This window comes from Oncorhynchus keta, unplaced genomic scaffold, assembly GCF_023373465.1.
Source record: "Oncorhynchus keta strain PuntledgeMale-10-30-2019 unplaced genomic scaffold, Oket_V2 Un_contig_12530_pilon_pilon, whole genome shotgun sequence".
Lineage (NCBI taxonomy): Eukaryota > Metazoa > Chordata > Actinopteri > Salmoniformes > Salmonidae > Oncorhynchus > Oncorhynchus keta.
The window spans coordinates 55,072-76,242 of NW_026277902.1; the positions used below are offsets into that span (position 1 = coordinate 55,072).

The 21,171-nt window shown below is 45.1% G+C and overlaps 1 protein-coding gene across 1 annotated transcript in view; it reads left to right on the forward strand.

The window, feature by feature from the left end:
• The window catches only part of LOC127917951 (F-BAR and double SH3 domains protein 2-like), a gene marked incomplete at its 5' end in the record, with an annotated part of 77,304 nt that overhangs the window by 38,682 nt on the left and 17,451 nt on the right, over positions 1–21,171 (forward strand). The window contains 7 exon segments of the mRNA XM_052501117.1: positions 229–362; positions 3,645–3,699; positions 4,850–4,978; positions 7,236–7,370; positions 7,486–7,581; positions 19,027–19,150; positions 19,260–19,367. Of these exon segments, the coding sequence (XP_052357077.1) occupies positions 229–362; positions 3,645–3,699; positions 4,850–4,978; positions 7,236–7,370; positions 7,486–7,581; positions 19,027–19,150; positions 19,260–19,367 (781 nt within the window).

Sequence of the window (21,171 nt, forward strand, 5' to 3'; positions counted from 1 at the left end):
CTGTCCCTCTGTGTGTAGACTAAATCAATCAAATGTATGTATTTATAAAGCCCTTCTTACATCAGCTGATGTCACAAAGTGCTGTACAGAAACCCAGCCTAAAACCTCAAACAGCAAGCAATGCAGGTGTAGAAACTATAATGTGTGTGTGTGTGACTGCTGTCTCTCTGTGCTGTGTGTAGACTATAATGTGTGTGTGTGACTGCTGTCTCTCTGCGTTGTGTGTAGAGTATAGAACAGTTGAATCGTATCCAGGTGGAGCTTCAGGACTCTGTGAAAGACCTGGCCAAAGCCAAGAAGAAATACTACGACTCAGAACAGGTGGCTCAGGCCGTTCGAGAGAAGGCTGACATCGAGGCCAAGTAGGTGGACAGACCTACCTCTCAACCCTAACCCAACCACACTCAGACCTACCTCTCAACCCTAACCCAACCACACTCAGACCTACCTCTCAACCCTAACCCAACCACACTCAGACCTACCTCTCAACCCTAACCCAACCACACCCTAACCCAACCACACTCAGACCTACCTCTCAACCCTAACCCAACCACACTCAGACCTACCTCTCAACCCTAACCCAACCACACCCTAACCCAACCACACTCAGACCTACCTCTCAACCCTAACCCAACCACACCCTAACCCAACCACACTCAGACCTACCTCTCAACCCTAACCCAACCACACCCTAACCCAACCACACTCAGACCTACCTCTCAAACCTAACCCAACCACACCCAGACCAACCTCTCAACCCTAACCCAACCACACTCAGACCTACCTCTCAACCCTAACCCAACCACACTCAGACCTACCTCTCAACCCTAACCCAACCCCACCCCTAACCCAACCACTCAGACCTACCTCTCAACCCTAACCCAACCACTCTCAACCCTAACCCAACCACATCCCAGACCTACCTCTCAACCCTAACCCAACCACACTCAGACCTACCACTCAGACCTTCCTCTCAACCGTAACCCAACCACAACCCAGACCTACCTCTCAACCCTAACTCAACCACTCTCAGACCTACCTTTCAACCCTAACCCAACCACACTCAGACCTACCTTTCAACCGTAACCCAACCACACTCAGACCTACCACTCAGACCTTCCTCTCAACCGTAACCCAACCACAACCCAGACCTACCTCTCAACCCTAACTCAACCACTCTCAGACCTACCTCTCAGACCTACCTCTCAACCCTAACCCAACCACACTCAGACCTACCTCTCAGACCTACCTCTCAACCATAACCCAACCACAATCCAGACCTACCTCTCAACCCTAACCCAACCACACTCAGACCTACCTCTCAACCCTAACCCAGCCACACTCAGACCTACCTCTCAGACCTACCTCTCAACCCTAACCCAACCACACTCAGACCTACCTCTCAGACCTACCTCTCAACCATAACCCAACCACAATCCAGACCTACCTCTCAACCCTAACCCAACCACACTCAGACCTACCTCTCAGACCTACCTCTCAACCCTAACCCAACCACACTCAGACCTACCTCTCAACCCTAACCCAACCACACTCAGACCTACCTCTCAACCGTAACCCAACCACAACCCAGACCTACCTCTCAACCGTAACCCAACCACCGAGACCAGGGGAGGTGTGTGTCTGTGTGTAAAGTGTAAAAGATAGATGGAGAGAGAGAGTTGCAGTAGGGTGGCAGTGTTACTCTCCTGACTGGCTCTGTTCCTTATCACTCACTATAAAGCAGCAAGAACTCACATAGGAACTCTCTGTGTCTCTCTGTGTGTCTCTGTGTCTCTGTGTCTCTGTCTCTCTCTCTCTGTCTCGCTCTGTCTGTCTCTCGCCCTGTCTCTCTGTCTATCGCTCTCTGTCTCGGTTTCAATTCAAGGGGCTTCATTAACATGGGAAACATACAGTTGAAGTTTACATACACCTAGGTTGGAGTCATTAAAACTCGTTTTTCAACCACTCCACAAATTTCTTGTCAACAAACTATAGTTTTGGCAAGTCAGTTAGGACATCTACTTTGCATGACACAAGTCATTTTCCCAACAATTGTTTACAGACTGATTATTTCACTTATAATTTCACTGTATCACAGTTCCAGTGGATCAGAAGTTTACAAACACTAAATTGACTTCTGCCTTTAAACAGCTTGGAAAATTCCATGAAATGATGTCATGTCTTTAGAAGCGTCTGATAGACTAATTGACATAATTTGAGTCAATTGGCGATGTACCTGTGGATGTATTTCATGGCCTACCTTCAAACTCAGTGCCTCTTTGTTTGACATCATGGGAAAATCAAAAGAAATCAGCCAAGATCTCAGAAACAAAATTATAGACCTCCACAAGTCTGGTTCATCCTTGGGAGCAATTTCAAAACGCCTGAAGTTACCACGTTCATCTGTACAAACAATAGTACGCAAGTATAAACACCATGGGACCATGCAGCCATCATACCGCTCAGTAAGGAGACGAGTTCTGTCTCCAAGAGATGAACGGACTCCCAGAACAACAGCAAAGGACCTGGTGAAGATGCTGGAGGAAACAGGTACAAAATCAATCAATCAATCAATCAATCAATCAATTTTAGTTATAAAGCCCTTCATACATCAGCTGATATCTCAAAGTGCTGTACAGAAACCCAGCCTAAAACCCCAAACAGCAAGCAATGCAGGTGTAGAAGCAGAATGATCTATATCCACAGTAAAACGAGTCCTATATCGACATAACCTGAAAGGCCGCTCAGCAAGGAAGAAGCCACTGCTCCAAAACCGCCATAAAAAGCCAGACTACGGTTTGCAACTGCACATGGGGACAAAGATCGTACTTTTGGAGAAATGTTCTCTGGTCTGTTGAAACAAAAATAGAACTGTTTGACCATCGTTATGTTTGGAGGAAGAAGGGGGAGGCTTGCAAGCGGAAGAACACATTTACATTACATTTACGTCATTTAGCAGACGCTCTTATCACCATCCCAACTGTGAAGAACGGGGTGGCAGCATCGTGTTGTGGGGGTGCTTTGCTGCAGGAGGGACTGGTGCACTTCACAAAATAGATGGCATCATGAGGCAGGGAAAATTATGTGGATAAATTGAAGCAACATCTCAAGACATCAGTCAGGAAGTTAAACCTTTGTCGCAAATGGGTCTTCCAAATGGACAATGACCCCAAGAATACCTCAAAAGTTGTAGCAAAATGGCTTAAGGACAACAAAGTCAAAGTTTTGGAGTGGCCATCACATAGCCCTGACTTTAATCCGATTTGTGGGCAGAACTGATAAAGCTGGTGCGAGCAAAGAGGCCTACAAACCTGACTCAGTTACACCAGCTCTGTCAGGAGGAATGAGCCAAAATTCACCTTCCCTTTGTGGGAAGCTTGTGGAAGGCTACCTGAAACGTTTGACCCAAGTTAAACTATTTAAAGGCAATGCTACCAAATACTAATTGAGTGTATGTAAACTTCTGACCCACTGGGAATGTAATCAAAGAAATAAAAGCTGAAATAAATCATTCTCTCTACTATTATTCTGACATTTCACCTTCTTAAAGTAAAATATAAAAAATCTGAGTTGATTTCTAATGCCTGATCAGTCTCGGGTCTAGGTTTGATCTGAGTTGATTGATGTGGTCTGTTGTCTCTCAGGTCAAAGCTGGGTCTGTTTCAGTCCAGGATTAGTTTACAGAAAGCCAACGTTAAGGTAAGCACTCTTCCTCAAACCACATGTTGGTATGCAGAGCAATCTGGCCTGCTGTTTAACACTCTTTCTCTCCCCTCTCTCTCTCTCTCTCTCTCTCTCTCTCTCTCTGTCACTCTCTCTCTCTCTCTGTCACTCTCTCTCTCTGTCACTCTCTCTCTCTGTCACTCTCTCTCTCTCTCTGTCACTCTCTCTCTCTGTCACTCTCTCTCTCTGTCACTCTCTCTCTCTCTCTGTCACTCTCTCTCTCACTCTGTCTCTCTCTCTCTCTCTCTGTCACTCTCTGTCACTCTCTGTCACTCTCTCTGTCACTCTCTCTCTCTCTCTCTCTCTCTCTCTCTCTCTCTCACTCTGTCACTCTGTCACTCTGTCTCTCTGTCACTCTGTCACTCTGTCACTCTCATTCTGTCGGTCTTTATGTCTGTCAATTTAATTCAATTCATTTCAAGGGCTTTATTGGCATGGGAAACATGTGTTAACATTGCCAAAGCAAGTGAGGTAGATTATATATAAAGTGAAATAAACAATAAAGGTTAACAGTAAACACTACACATACAGAAGTTTCAAAACAATAAAGACATTACAAATGTCATATTATTATTAGGAAGTGCAGCTCAGTTTCCACCTCATTTTGTGGGCAGTGAGCACATTGCCTGTCTTCTCTTGAGAGGCATGTCTGCCTACGGCGGCCTTTCTCAATAGCAAGGCCATGCTCACTGAGTCTGTACATAGTCAAAGCTTTCCTGAAGTTTGGGTCAGTCACAGGGGTCAGGTATTCTGCCACTGTGTACTCTCTGTTTAGGGCCAAATAGCATTCTAGTTTGCTCAGTTCTTTTGTTAATTCTTTCCAATATGTCAAGTAATTATCTTTTTGTTTTCTCATGATTTGGTTGGGTCTAATTGTGTTGCTGTCCTGGGGCTCTGTAGGGTGTGTTTGTGAACAGAGCCCCAGGACCAGCTTGCTTAGGGGACTCTTCTCCAGGTTCATCTCTCTGTAGGTGATGGCTTTGTTGTGGAAGGTTTGGGAATCGCTTCCTTTTAGGTGGTTGTAGAATTTAACGGCTCTTTTCTGGATTTTGATAATTAGTGGGTATTGGCCTAATTCTGCTCTGCATGCATTATTTGGTGTTCTACGTTGTCTGTCTCTGTCTAGTTGAAAGCCAAGAGGAGTGACTGTAACTCTAAAGCAACCCATGCCAGGAATGACTATCTGTTAACCTTGGCAGCAGCCAACGCTCACCACGACCGCTACTACCACACAGACCTGCTGCACTGTATACAGGTACCACACACACACACACACACACACACACACACACACACACACACACACACACACACATCTCCTCCTTCCCCTTCTCTCCTCCTTCCCCTTCTCTCGTCCTTCCCCTTCGCTCGTCCTTCCCCTCCTCCTCCTTCCCCTTCGCTCGTCCTCGCCTCCTTCCCCTTCTCCCCTTCTCTCCTCCTTCCCCTTCTCTCCTCCTTTCCTCCTTCCCCTTCTCTCCTCCTTCCCCTTCTCTCCTCCTTCCCCTTCTCCCCTTCTCTCCTTCTTCCCCTTCTCTCCTCCTTCCCCTTCTCTCCTCCTTCCCCTTCTCCCCTTCTCTCCTCCTTCCCCTTCTCCCCTTCTCTCCTCCTTCCCCTTCTCTCCTCCTTCCCCTTCTCCCCTTCTCTCCTCCTTCCCCTTCTCCCCTTCTCTCCTCCTTCCCCTTCTCTCCTCCTTCCCCTTCTCCCCTTCTCTCCTCCTTCCCCTTCTCTCCTCCTTCCCCTTCTCCCCTTCTCTCCTCCTTCCCCTTCTCTCCTCCTTTCCTCCTTCCCCTTCTCTCCTCCTTCCCCTTCTCTCCTCCTTCCCCTTCTCTCCTCCTTCCCCATCTCTCCTGCTCTCCTCCTTCTCTCTCTCCCCTCTCGCTATCTCTGGCTGTGGTGCTGTATTGAACCCCAGGATACTGTATGTGACTGTAGTGAACCCCAGGATACTGTATGTGACTGTAGTGAACCCCAGGATACTGTATGTGACTGTAGTGAACCCCAGGATACTATATGTGACTGTAGTGAACCCCAGGATACTGTATGTGACTGTAGTGAACCCCAGGATACTATATGTGACTGTAGTGAACCCCAGGATACTGTATGTGACTGTAGTGAACCCCAGGATACTGTATGTGACTGTAGTGAACCCCAGGATACTGTATGTGACTGTAGTGAACCCCAGGATACTGTATGTGACTGTAGTGAACCCCAGGATACTGTATGTGACTGTAGTGAACCCCAGGATACTGTATGTGACTGTAGTGAACCCCAGGATACTGTATGTGACTGTAGTGAACCCCAGGATACTGTATGTGACTGTTGTGAACCCCAGGACTCTATATGTGACTGTTGTGAACCCCAGGACACTATATGTGACTGCTGAGAGACTCTCTCGTCCATAATAGATAGACACACACACACACACAAGGGACAGCAGTTCAGGGCATCAACCACACATACAAGCTGCTGTTATCACTCCTCCTCTCCCACTCCCTGTACTTGAGAATATAATGCTTCATTCGTCCTGTGAGGTCATCCCTGGTTAGGGAGGATTGTTGAAGTCAGAAAGTGATAATCAGAATGTCTGGATGGTTGATTACCTCAACCAAGGAAGGAGTTGGAACAGGGCCCATCTCTCCACCCCGCCCCTCACACACACACACACACACACACACACACACACACACACACACACACACACACACACACACACACACACACACACACACACACACACACACACACACACAGCTATGTGTTAGCTGTTTGTGCTGAATGATGCAGTTGGTGCCACAGAGAAATGTGATGTGTGTCTTTTTCTGGCCACTTGAATAATTCTGCTGTTCACACTGCCCTACATGGATGAGTGGAGAGAGGGATGAGGAAGGGGGGTAAGGGTTCGGTAGTACTTTTGGAACTAGCCTCCACCCTCAATGACGGAATTTCCGTAGATTTGTCATCGTGCCATTGTTTCAGCTGTGTGTGTGTGGGGGTTGGATAGGGCTATAGTGCTGTCTGCTGTTGGGAAAGATGAAGGGGTCAGCTTCTTATCCAACAAGAGAACACACAGATCCATACATCCTCTGCATCGTCAAACAACAGGTCTTTCCTGCCCTATCTTCCTCCCTCAGTTTCTTCTTCCTCCACCTTCTCCCTGCTTGTACTACAGTATCCATCCAGTCTATTCGCTGTTAATGATTCATTACTGTCTCTATCCATTCATATCCCCCTCTCTCTCTCTCTCTGTCTCTCTGTCTCTCTGTCTCTCTCTCTCGCTCTCTCTCTCTGTCTCTCTCTCTTGCTCTGTCTCTCTCTCTCTCTCTTTCCTCTCTCTCTCTCACTGTCTCTGTCCCTCTCTCTCTCTCATCTCTCTCTCTCCTCTCTCTCTATCTCTCTCTCTGTCTCTCTCCTCTCTCACTGTCTCTCTCTGTCTCTCTCCTCTCTCACTGTCTCTCTCTCTCTTGCTCTCTCTCTCTGTCTCTGTCTCTCTCCTCTCTCTCTGTCTCTCTCAGGAGTTGGATGGCGGGATATATAACCATGTGAAAGACTATCTGATCTCTATCTGTCAGACAGAGCTGGAGGCCTTTCAGGTCATACACAACACCTTCCAGTTCCTACTGGACAAATCCACCGGGTGAGACAGCTGTGTGGGTGTTTCTGTGTGTGGGTGTTTCTGCGTGTGGGTGTTTCTGCGTGTGGGTGTTTCTGCGTGTGGGTGTTTCTGCGTGTGGGTGTAATCCTGTATATCTCTGTCTCTCTCAGGTGGTGCAGGAGTTTAACCAGCAGCTCTTCATGCAGGAGAACCCTGTGTTTCATAAAGCACAAGACTTCCAGTTCCAACCCAGTGACTGTGACACGGTGAGAGACACACACACACACACAGTCAGACAGACACACACACTAACAGGCTTCCTGAATCTGAGATGTCCTTACTCAACCCTCTCCAACCCTGTTCTCTGTTCATATGCTGTGTTCATGTGCTCGCTTCACGGAAACGTTCCAAGTACAGAGCGACTTTCCAAACAAGCTACAGTGACGATCTTCCCATGGGAGATTCTGAGGAGCACTTGAACACAGCATTACTCTTCACTGTGTTAATAAAAAAAAATACAAATGTTAACCTTTATTTAACCTGGCAAGTCAGTTGAGAACAAATTCTTATTTACAATGACGGCCTACCCGGCCAAACCCGACAACGCTGGGTCAATTGTGCGCCGCCCTATGGGACTCCCAATCACGGCCGGTTGTGATACAGCCTGGAATCGACCCAGGGTGTCTGTAGTGACGCCTCAAGCACTGAGATTCAGTGCCTTAGACCGCTGCGCCACTCGGGAGCCACCCACAGTTAACACTGAGTACGTTTCCATGTACATTAATCATTTGATAATAATCTGATTATGGATTCCCTCATGTAAACACCTTACTCTGCTTATCTTAATCGGCGTCAGGTCAAAATCTAAATAAACATAACCCGATTAAAACACCTGGTTTTCTAAACAATCTTTCAAATGATTAGGACATTTAAACACCTTAATGGGCGTTCCAGCAGTGTATGTGATCTGAGCATGTTCCAGCACCAGCCAAGCGAGACTCCCTCTTTGGGAAGTGAAGTGAGTTTGGAACAACTGAATGTGTTGGTCGTTGAAGTAGTTTTCACATATAAACTTTAGATGTCCGAACTCAGAATCAAATATGCTTCCCAAAAATAACATGGTAGAACATGTGGTAGAATGTGTATATAGATTGGAGATGTTCTGCATTTATCAGAGTGACATCAGGTCTCCTGATCTCAGATGTGTCCATGTAAACAAGATTATTAGGGGAATCATTCTTCTTACAAAACATGTAAACATTTTAAACAAACTATTATATTAACCTGACTATATCACGATGATTACATTATTGTGTGCATATAACCATACTCACTGTCTCTGTGCCTTCACATGTTGAAACAGTCCTACAGTAAACCTATCTGTTAAGTCTGTAGTCTCTATCTTACTGTCTTTTTGCACTGTGCTATAACACCTACAGTCAGTGTTTGACGTGGTCTGAAATGGGTGTCGGTAACACAGGGACTACACAATACTGTTGGGTTAATATTCTATAAGAGGAACAGGGACTACACAATACTGTTGGGTTAATATTCTATAAGAGGAACAGGGACTACACAATACTGTTGGGTTAATATTCTATAAGAGGAACAGGGACTACACAATACTGTTGGGTTAATATTCTATAAGAGGAACAGGGACTACACAATACTGTTGAGTTAATATTCTATAAGAGGAACAGGGACTACACAATACTGTTGAGTTAATATTCTATAAGAGGAACAGGGACTACACAATACTGTTGAGTTAATATTCTATAAGAGGAACAGGGACTACACAATACTGTTGAGTTAATATTCTATAAGAGGAACAGGAACTACACAATACTGTTGGGTTAATATTCTATAAGAGGAACAGGGACTACACAATACTGTTGAGTTAATATTCTATAAGAGGAACAGGGACTACACAATACTGTTGGGTTAATATTCTATAAGAGGAACAGGGACTACACAATACTGTTGGGTTAATATTCTATAAGAGGAACAGGGACTACACAATACTGTTGAGTTAATATTCTATAAGAGGAACAGGGACTACACAATACTGTTGGGTTAATATTCTATAAGAGGAACAGGGACTACACAATACTGTTGGGTTAATATTCTATAAGAGGAACAGGGACTACACAATACTGTTGAGTTAATATTCTATAAGAGGAACAGGGACTACACAATACTGTTGGGTTAATATTCTATAAGAGGAACAGGGACTACACAATACTGTTGAGTTAATATTCTATAAGAGGAACAGGGACTACACAATACTGTTGAGTTAATATTCTATAAGAGGAACAGGGACTACACAATACTGTTGGGTTAATATTCTATAAGAGGAACAGGAACTACACAATACTGTTGAGTTAATATTCTATAAGAGGAACAGAAGCCCCACAATACTGTTGAGTTAATATTCTATAAGAGGAACAGGGACTACACAATACTGTTGAGTTAATATTCTATAAGAGGAACAGGGACTACACAATACTGTTGAGTTAATATTCTATAAGAGGAACAGGAACTACACAATACTGTTGAGTTAATATTCTATAAGAGGAACAGGGACTACACAATACTGTTGAGTTAATATTCTATAAGTGGAACAGGAACTACACAATACTGTTGAGTTAATATTATATAAGAGGAACAGAAGCCCCACAATACTGTTGAGTTAATATTCTATAAGAGGAACAGGGACTACACAATACTGTTGAGTTAATATTCTATAAGAGGAACAGGAACTACACAATACTGTTGAGTTAATATTCTATAAGAGGAACAGGGACTACACAATACTGTTGAGTTAATATTCTATAAGAGGAACAGGAACTACACAATACTGTTGAATTAATATTCTATAAGAGGAACAGGAACTACACAATACTGTTGAGTTAATATTCTATAAGAGGAACAGAAGCCCCACAATACTGTTGGGTTAATATTCTATAAGAGGAACAGGGACTACACAATACTGTTGAGTTAATATTCTATAAGAGGAACAGGGACTACACAATACTGTTGAGTTAATATTCTATAAGAGGAACAGGAACTACACAATACTGTTGAGTTAATATTCTATAAGAGGAACAGGGACTACACAATACTGTTGAGTTAATATTCTATAAGAGGAACAGGAACTACACAATACTGTTGAGTTAATATTCTATAAGAGGAACAGGAACTACACAATACTGTTGAGTTAATATTATATAAGAGGAACAGAAGCCCCACAATACTGTTGAGTTAATATTCTATAAGAGGAACAGGGACTACACAATACTGTTGAGTTAATATTCTATAAGAGGAACAGGGACTACACAATACTGTTGAGTTAATATTCTATAAGAGGAACAGGGACTACACAATACTGTTGAGTTAATATTCTATAAGAGGAACAGGGACTACACAATACTGTTGAGTTAATATTCTATAAGAGGAACAGGGACTACACAATACTGTTGAGTTAATATTCTATAAGTGGAACAGGAACTACACAATACTGTTGAGTTAATATTATATAAGAGGAACAGAAGCCCCACAATACTGTTGAGTTAATATTCTATAAGAGGAACAGGGACTACACAATACTGTTGAGTTAATATTCTATAAGAGGAACAGGAACTACACAATACTGTTGAGTTAATATTCTATAAGAGGAACAGGGACTACACAATACTGTTGAGTTAATATTCTATAAGAGGAACAGGAACTACACAATACTGTTGAGTTAATATTCTATAAGAGGAACAGGAACTACACAATACTGTTGAGTTAATATTCTATAAGAGGAACAGAAGCCCCACAATACTGTTGGGTTAATATTCTATAAGAGGAACAGGGACTACACAATACTGTTGAGTTAATATTCTATAAGAGGAACAGGGACTACACAATACTGTTGAGTTAATATTCTATAAGAGGAACAGGAACTACACAATACTGTTGAGTTAATATTCTATAAGAGGAACAGGGACTACACAATACTGTTGAGTTAATATTCTATAAGAGGAACAGGAACTACACAATACTGTTGAGTTAATATTCTATAAGAGGAACAGGAACTACACAATACTGTTGAGTTAATATTATATAAGAGGAACAGAAGCCCCACAATACTGTTGAGTTAATATTCTATAAGAGGAACAGGGACTACACAATACTGTTGAGTTAATATTCTATAAGAGGAACAGGGACTACACAATACTGTTGAGTTAATATTCTATAAGAGGAACAGGGACTACACAATACTGTTGAGTTAATATTCTATAAGAGGAACAGGGACTACACAATACTGTTGAGTTAATATTCTATAAGAGGAACAGGGACTACACAATACTGTTGGGTTAATATTCTATAAGAGGAACAGGGACTACACAATACTATTGAATTAATATTCTATAAGAGGAACAGGGACTACACAATACTGTTGAGTTAATATTCTATAAGAGGAACAGGGACTACACAATACTGTTGAGTTAATATTCTATAAGAAGAACAGGGACTACACAATACTGTTGAGTTAATATTCTATAAGAGGAACAGGAACTACACAATACTGTTGAGTTAATATTCTATAAGAGGAACAGGGACTACACAATACTGTTGAGTTAATATTCTATAAGAGGAACAGGAACTACACAATACTGTTGAGTTAATATTCTATAAGAGGAACAGGAACTACACAATACTGTTGAGTTAATATTATATAAGAGGAACAGAAGCCCCACAATACTGTTGAGTTAATATTCTATAAGAGGAACAGGGACTACACAATACTGTTGAGTTAATATTCTATAAGAGGAACAGGGACTACACAATACTGTTGAGTTAATATTCTATAAGAGGAACAGGAACTACACAATACTGTTGAGTTAATATTCTATAAGAGGAACAGGAACTACACAATACTGTTGAGTTAATATTCTATAAGAGGAACAGGGACTACACAATACTGTTGAGTTAATATTCTATAAGTGGAACAGGAACTACACAATACTGTTGAGTTAATATTCTATAAGAGGAACAGGGACTACACAATACTGTTGAGTTAATATTCTATAAGAGGAACAGGGACTACACAATACTGTTGAGTTAATATTCTATAAGAGGAACAGGGACTACACAATACTGTTGAGTTAATATTCTATAAGAGGAACAGGGACTACACAATACTGTTGAGTTAATATTCTATAAGAGGAACAGGAAGTCAAGCAGTAGGACATGTGAAGTGGTGGTACTCAGCTCCGGTGAGCTCCTTCCCAAGTCAAGCACTGAATACTGTACGTACGTGTCTCTCTCTCTCTCTGTCACTACAAACTATTTTCCCTTCATTGTCTTTCTCCTTCAAACCTTTTCAACCTTTGCTAACTCTTTCTCTCCTAACTATTTCCACTAACGTCTATCTGTGTGTGCTTGATCGTGCGCACATGTGTGTGTGTGTGTGTGTGTGTGTGTGGGTGTGTCAGACTCTGAGCTCGGTGCAGAAGTTGGTGGACATTGAGCCTTCGCCCATCAGTGTCATGAGGATGACGCTGGCACAGGTAGACCTAACCACTAGTCTCTACCCGCCAAACTACCACCAACCATCTAGAACCATAACACAACCCTGACACAGGTAGACCTAACCACTAGTCTCTACACTCCAACCTAACCACTAGTCTCTACCCTCCAACCTAACCACTAGTCTCTACCCTCCAACCTAACCACTAGTCTCTACCCTCCAACCAAACCACTAGTCTCTACCCTCCAACCTAACCACTAGTCTCTACACTCCAACCTAACCACTAGTCTCTACCCTCCAACCTAACCACTAGTCTCTACCCTCCAACCTAACCACTAGTCTCTACCCTCCAACCTAACCACTAGTCTCTACCCTCCAACCTAACAACTAGTCTCTACCCTCCAACCTAACCACTAGTCTCTACCCTCCAACCTAACCACTAGTCTCTACCCTCCAACCTAACAACTAGTCTCTACCCTCCAACCTAACCACTAGTCTCTACCCTCCAACCTAACCACTAGTCTCTACACTCCAACCTAACCACTAGTCTCTACACTCCAACCTAACCACTAGTCTCTACCCTCCAACCTAACCACTAGTCTCTACCCTCCAACCTAACCACTAGTCTCTACCCTCCAACCTAACCACTAGTCTCTACCCTCCAACCTAACCACTAGTCTCTACCCTCCAACCTAACCACTAGTCTCTACCCTCCAACCTAACCACTAGTCTCTACCCTCCAACCAAACCACTAGTCTCTACCCTCCAACCTAACCACTAGTCTCTACCCTCCAACCTAACCACTAGTCTCTACCCTCCAACCTAACCACTAGTCTCTGCCCTCCAACCAAACCACTAGTCTCTACCCTCCAACCTAACCACTAGTCTCTACCCTCCAACCTAACCACTAGTCTCTACCCTCCAACCTAACCACTAGTCTCTACCCGCCAAACTACCACCAACCATCTAGAACCATAACACAACCCTGACACAGGTAGACCTAACCACTAGTCTCTACCCTCCAACCTAACCACTAGTCTCTACCCTCCAACCTAACCACTAGTCTCTACCCTCCAACCTAACCACTAGTCTCTACCCTCCAACCTAACCACTAGTCTCTACCCTCCAACCTAACCACTAGTCTCTACCCTCCAACCTAACCACTAGTCTCTACCCTCCAACCTAACCACTAGTCTCTACCCTCCAACCTAACCACTAGTCTCTACCCTCCAACCTAACCACTAGTCTCTACCCTCCAACCTAACCACTAGTCTCTACCCTCCAACCTAACCACTAGTCTCTACCCTCCAACCTAACCACTAGTCTCTACCCTCCAACCTAACCACGAGTCTCTACCCTCCAACCTAACCACTAGTCTCTACCCTCCAACCTAACCACGAGTCTCTACCCTCCAACCTAACCACTAGTCTCTACCCTCCAACCTAACCATTAGTCTCTACCCTCCAACCTAACCACTAGTCTCTACACTCCAACCTAACCACTGGTCTCTACCCTCCAACCTAACCACAAGTCTCTACCCTCCAACCTAACCACGAGTCTCTACCCTCCAACCTAACCACTAGTCTCTACCCTCCAACCTAACCACTAGTCTCTACCCTCCAACCTAACCACTAGTCTCTACCCTCCAACCTAACCACTAGTCTCTACCCTCCAACCTAACCACTAGTCTCTACCCTCCAACCTAACCACTAGTCTCTACCCTCCAACCATCTAGAACCATAACACAACCCTGACACAGGTAGACCTCTGATGAACACTACAACTATAACTATAACCACAACCATGGCTGTTCCACTACAACTATAACCACAACCATGGCTGTTCCACTATAACTATAACCACAACCATGGCTGTTCCACTATAACCATAACCACAACCATGGCTGTTCCACTATAACCACAACCATGGCTGTTCCACTATAACCACAACCATGGCTGTTCCACTACAACTATAACCACAACCATGGCTTTTCCACTACAACTACAACCACAACCATGGCTGTTCCACTACAACTATAACCACAACCATGGCTGTTCCACTACAACTACAACCACAACCATGGCTGTTCCACTACAACTATAACCACAACCATGGCTGTTCCACTATAACTATAACCACAACCATGGCTGTTCCACTATAACTATAACCACAACCATGGCTGTTCCACTACAACTATAACCACAACCATGGCTGTTCCACTATAACTATAACCACAACCATGGCTGTTCCACTATAACTATAACCACAACCATGGCTGTTCCACTATAACCACAACCATGGCTGTTCCACTATAACCACAACCATGGCTGTTCCACTATAACTATAACCACAACCATGGCTGTTCCACTATAACTATAACCACAACCATGGCTGTTCCACTATAACTATAACCACAACCATGGCTGTTCCACTACAACTATAACCACAACCATGGCTGTTCCACTATAACCATAACCACAACCATGGCTGTTCCACTATAACCACAACCATGGCTGTTCCACTATAACTATAACCACAACCATGGCTGTTCCACTATAACCACAACCATGGCTGTTCCACTATAACTATAACCACAACCATGGCTGTTCCACTATAACTACAACCACAACCATGGCTGTTCCACTATAACTACAACCACAACCATGGCTGTTCCACTATAACTATAACCACAACCATGGCTGTTCCACTATAACTACAACCACAACCATGGCTGTTCCACTATAACTACAACCACAACCATGGCTGTTCCACTATAACTACAACCACAACCATGGCTGTTCCACTATAACGACAACCACAACCATGGCTGTTCCACTATAACTATAACCACAACCATGGCTGTTCCACTATAACGACAACCACAACCATGGCTGTTCCACTATAACTATAACCACAACCATGGCTGTTCCACTATAACTACAACCACAACCATGGCTGTTCCACTATAACTATAACCACAACCATGGCTGTTCCACTATAACTACAACCACAACCATGGCTGTTCCACTATAACCACAACCATGGCTGTTCCACTATAACCACAACCATGGCTGTTCCACTATAACCACAACCATGGCTGTTCCACTATAACTATAACCACAACCATGGCTGTTCCACTATAACTACAACCACAACCATGGCTGTTCCACTATAACTACAACCACAACCATGGCTGTTCCACTATAACCACAACCATGGCTGTTCCACTATAACTATAACCATGTTTTCCAGTGACCATAAACATGAACATGACCTTAACATGACTGCTGCTGTAGTGTTATGGCCGTTACATACTACCCATCACATGCTGTCATGACCGATGGCTGTTGAACCATGACGCATGACGGTCGGTTAACCGTCATGACCGTTGATTAATCAGCATGCTGTTGAAGAGCTGTTACCACCAAGACCACGGTTGTTGGACCATGACCACCAGTGATGTGTCGTCTCTGCTAGAACAGGAAGTAGTTCTAGTTATTGTACTGGCAGTGGCCCATTCCTCTAGGTAACCTACAGTAGGCCTTTTAACTGAGCCTGACCCTTGTGCTACCTAACCAACTACTGTATAATAAGTCCCATTCACACATACAATGATATGATTATGCTGCTACTGTTCAACATATTAAGAACAATCTGCTATTTGTAGCTGATGTGAATTGTACAGGTCATTAAAATGACACACGATTTGCACAGTAGCCTACTTATCTAATTATGTTTCCTGTTCCTTAAATAGACCGTTGTGAGTTTGAGGTGACAGTTTGAGGTGAGGGGGTCTGGCGTTGATGCTGAATGGTTGTGTGTTAATGTAGTGTAGAAAGGGGACTTGGATATGTGTTACTAGGCTATGAAGTGAGGGGCTCCATTGGGAAGACACACAGACATCTGCTGCACACATGCTCACACACAGGAAACACACACACACATACATGCAGTACTTTTCCATGTGGTTTTGATAGCCCCCTGCCTGTACCAGGCAGATTGTGTTAGAACTGCACAGCAGACGCAGGTTTTTCTCTGTTATCTCAAGACAAACAATAGGAGGCTTTTTATTCTCTCTCCCTCCATTTCAAATCAGTCTGTCTCTTTTCTCTCCCTCCATTTCAAATCAGTTTGTCTCTTTTCTCTCCCTCCATTTCAAATCAGTCTGTCTCTGTCTTTTCTCTCCCTCCATTTCAAATCAGTCTGTCTCTTTTCTCTCCCTCCATTTCAAATCAGTCTGTCTCTTTTCTCTCCCTCCATTTCAAATCAGTCTGTCTCTTTTCTCTCCCTCCATTTCAAATCAGTCTGTCTCTTTTCTCTCCCTCCATTTCAAATCAGTCTGTCTCTTTTCTCTCCCTCTGTTTCAAATCAATCTATTTCTCTCTTTTCTCTCCCTGTTTCAAATCAATCTATTTCTCTCTTTTCTCTCCCTCAGTTTCAAATCAATCTATTTCTCTCTCTTCTCTGCCTCTGTTTCAAATCAGTCGGTCTCTTTTCTCTCCCTCTGTTTCAAATCAATATATTTCTCTCTCTTCTCTGCCTCCATTTCAAATCAGTCTGTCTCTTTTCTCTCCCTCCATTTCAAATCAGTCTCTCTCTTCTCTCCCTCCATTTCAAATCAGTCTGTCTCTTTTCTCTCCCTCCATTTCAAATCAGTCTGTCTCTTTTCTCTCCCTCCATTTCAAATCAGTCTGTCTCTTTTCTCCCCCTCTGTTTCAAATCAATCTATTTCTCTCTTTTCTCTCCCTCAGTTTCAAATCAATATATTTCTCTGTCTTCTCTGCCTCTGTTTCAAATCAATCTATTTCTCTCTTCTCTCCCTCTGTTTCAAATCAATCTCTTTTCTACATGTATTCTTTATTTAACGAGGCAAGTCAGTTAAGAACAAATCCTTATTTACAAGGAAGGCCTACCCCGGCCAAATCTGAACAATGCTGGGTCAAATGTGCGCTGCCGTATGGGACTCCCAATCACAGGCGGTTGTCATACAGCCTGGAATCGACCCAGGGTGCCTGTAATGACTCCTCAAGCACTGAGATGCAGTACCTTAGACCCCTGCGCCACTCGGGAGCCACCTAGCAGCAGTTCAAACCTAATTATTGTATCTAGTTCTCTGGTGTATGTGTGTGAGAGGGGGGTTCTAAAGCTGTGTCGAGTAGAGTTGTATTGTACTTGGTGTGGTTGCTAGGTAGCTGTATCCAGGGGTACTGTACATGGTGTGGTTGCTAGGTAGCTGTATCCAGGGGTACATGGGGTGGTTGCTAGGTAGCTGTATCCAGGGGTACTGTACATGGTGTGGTTGCTAGGTAGCTGTATCCAGCAGGGGTAAATTGTGTGGTTGCTAGGTAGCTGTATCCAGAGGTACTGTACATGGTGTGGTTGCTAGATAGCTGTGTCCAGAGGTACTTGGTGTGGTTGCTAGGTAGCTGTATCCAGGGGTAACTTGGTGTGGTTACTAGGTAGCTGTATCCAGGGGAAACCTGGTGTGGTTGCTAGGTAGCTGTATCCAGCAGGGGTAAATGTGTGGTTGCTAGGTAGCTGTATCCAGGGGTACTGTACATGGTGTGGTTGCTAGATAGCTGTGTCCAGAGGTACTTGGTGTGGTTGCTAGGTAGCTGTATCCAGGGGTAACTTGGTGTGGTTACTAGGTAGCTGTATCCAGGGGAAACCTGGTGTGGTTGCTAGGTAGCTGTGTCCAGGGGTACTTGTACTTGGTGTGGTTGCTAGGTAGCTGTATCCAGGGGTACTTGGTGTGGTAGCTAGGTAGCTGTATCCAGGGGCACTTGGTGTGGTTGCTAGGCAGCTGTATCCAGGGGTAATTGGTGTGGTTGCTAGGTAGCTGTATCCAGGGGTACTTGGTGTGGTTGCTAGGTAGCTGTATCCAGGGGTACTGTACATGGTGTGGTTTTTAGGTAGCTGTATCCAGGGGTAACTTGGTGTGGTTGCTCGGTAGCTGTATCCAGGGGTAACTTGGTGTGGGTGCTAGGTAGCTGTGTCCAGGGGTACTTGATGTAGCGGAGTCTTTATTTAGGATATTAGAATCACATTCCATAATTTCCATGGTAACCGCTTAGGAAGAGGGGGTTGTGTTCTTCTTATCTCCATGGTAACGATATATGTGTGTGTGTGTGTGTGTGTGTGTGTGTGTGTGTGTGTGTGTGTGTGTGTGTGTGTGTGTGTGTGTGTGTGGTAGAGTCGTAAGTTGGAGACAGACACGGGGAGCCCGACAGAGGTGCACAGTCTGAACAAGGAGGCCAGGAAATGGGCAACCAGAATGGCCCGAGAACACAAGAACATTGTCCACTACAAGAGAGTGAGTCCACACACATACTAGTTGTTGATCTCGGTCCAGATCATCTTTGAAAACCAGATGTGATTTTAGTCTGTGAGATTTAAGTGTGTGTGTGTGTGTGTCTGCCATTAGAGCCTGGAGGAATGTGAGACACTGGGGAGTTCCTCAAACAGAGCAGGGCCGGCTTGATCTGGAGCTGAAGATAGAGGATACCAAAGAGAACATCCGCAAGGCTGAGGTGCGTGTTTGTAGGAAATAAGGTAGACCTATACCCCCAAGTAGAGTTGTCTCTCCATCGATTCACTCATAGGCAGCCTGTCAGTCTATGAATCAGATCAATCCATCTCCTCAGTTCTCCCACCTCCTCCTCAGCTCTCTCTCCCTCCTCCTCAGCTCTCTCTCCTCCTCCTCAGCTCTCCCGCCCCCTCCCTCAACTCTCCCTCCTCCTCCTCAACTCTCCCTCCTCCTCCTCAATCTCTCCCTACTCCTCCTCAACTCTCCCTACTCCTCCTCAGCTCTCCCTACTCCTCCTCAGCTCTCCCTCCTCCTCCCCAACTCTCCCTCCTCCTCCTCAACTCTCCCTCCTCCTCCTCAGCTCTCCAGCCTCCTCCTCAGCTCTCCAGCCTCCTCCTCAGCTCTCCCCCTCCTCCTCAGCTCTCCCTACTCCTCCTCAGCTCTCCCCCTCCTCCTCAGCTCTCCCTACTCCTCCTCAGCTCTCCCTACTCCTCCTCAGCTCTCCCTACTCCTCCTCAGCTCTCCCTACTCCTCCTCAGCTCTCCCCCTCCTCCTCTGCTCTCCCCCTCCTCCTCAGCTCTCCCTCCTCCTCCTCAACTCTCCCTCCTCCTCCTCAACTCTCCCTCCTCCTCCTCAACTCTCCCTCCTCCTCAGCTCTCCCTACTCCTCCTCAGCTCTCCCCCTCCTCCTCAGCTCTCCAGCCTCCTCCTCAGCTCTCCCCCTCCTACTCAGCTCTCCCTACTCCTCCTCAGCTCTCCAGCCTCCTCCTCAGCTCTCCCCTCCTCCTCAGCTCTCCCTACTCCTCCTCAGCTCTCCCTCCTCCTCCTCCTCAGCTCTCTCTCCTCAGCTCTCTCTCCTCAGCTCTCTCTCCTCAGCTCTCTCTCCTCACCTTCCTTTTCTCTCTCATTCCTCTCTGTGATTTCCCTCTATCTGGCCCCTCCTGCTGGCTGATATCGTCATAGCGCCCACAGACAGAGATGTGAAATGCATACCGCTATGGACAACTCTCTACCACCCCTCCCTTTCTTACCTCTCCCTCTCTCCACCTCCCTTCCTCCCTCCCTCACACTCTCCACCCACTCTCTCCACCTCCCTCACTATCCACCTCTCTACACCTCCCTCACCCCTTCTCCACCTCCCTCCCTCCCTCACGCTCTCTACCCCCCTCTCTCACCCCCTCTCCACCTCCGTCCCTCACACTCTCTACCCCCCCTCTCTACACCTCCCTCACCCCCTCTCCACATCCCTCCCTCACGCTCTCTACCCCCTCTCTCACCCCCTCTCCACCTCCGTCCCTCACACTCTCTACCCCCCCCTCTCCACCTCTCTACACCTCCCTCACCCACTCTCCCTGCCCCCATTATCTCCTGCTGTCTGTTGAATGTTTGAGTCCATTTAGGTTTAATGGGTCTGAGGGGAGGGGCAGAGCTAGGACAACCAATAGTTGTTACTGATACTGATCAGACGTTAAATAGCTTTTATCTCCGTGGAAGTGTACTGTAATGAGTCCATCTCCCTGCACTTCCTGTTTACCTACATACATACCTACCTACATAATACTTACCTGGCTGGAAACCTTTGTAGACTTTATGTTTGACTGTCTGGAGTTAGTCTGTCCTCCACTGCTGACCACAGTCACCTTAGAGAGACTGACGGTGGCTGACGTGCTGCTCCACCATAGACGTGATGATGATAACTGATATAACTTTCCACCATAGATGTTGGGCTGACAGGTGACCTGTGAGTGCTGATGGGATAGATTGAGTCCTCCAACGGCACCTGTCAGTCGTATTGATTACCCAGCAGTGTATG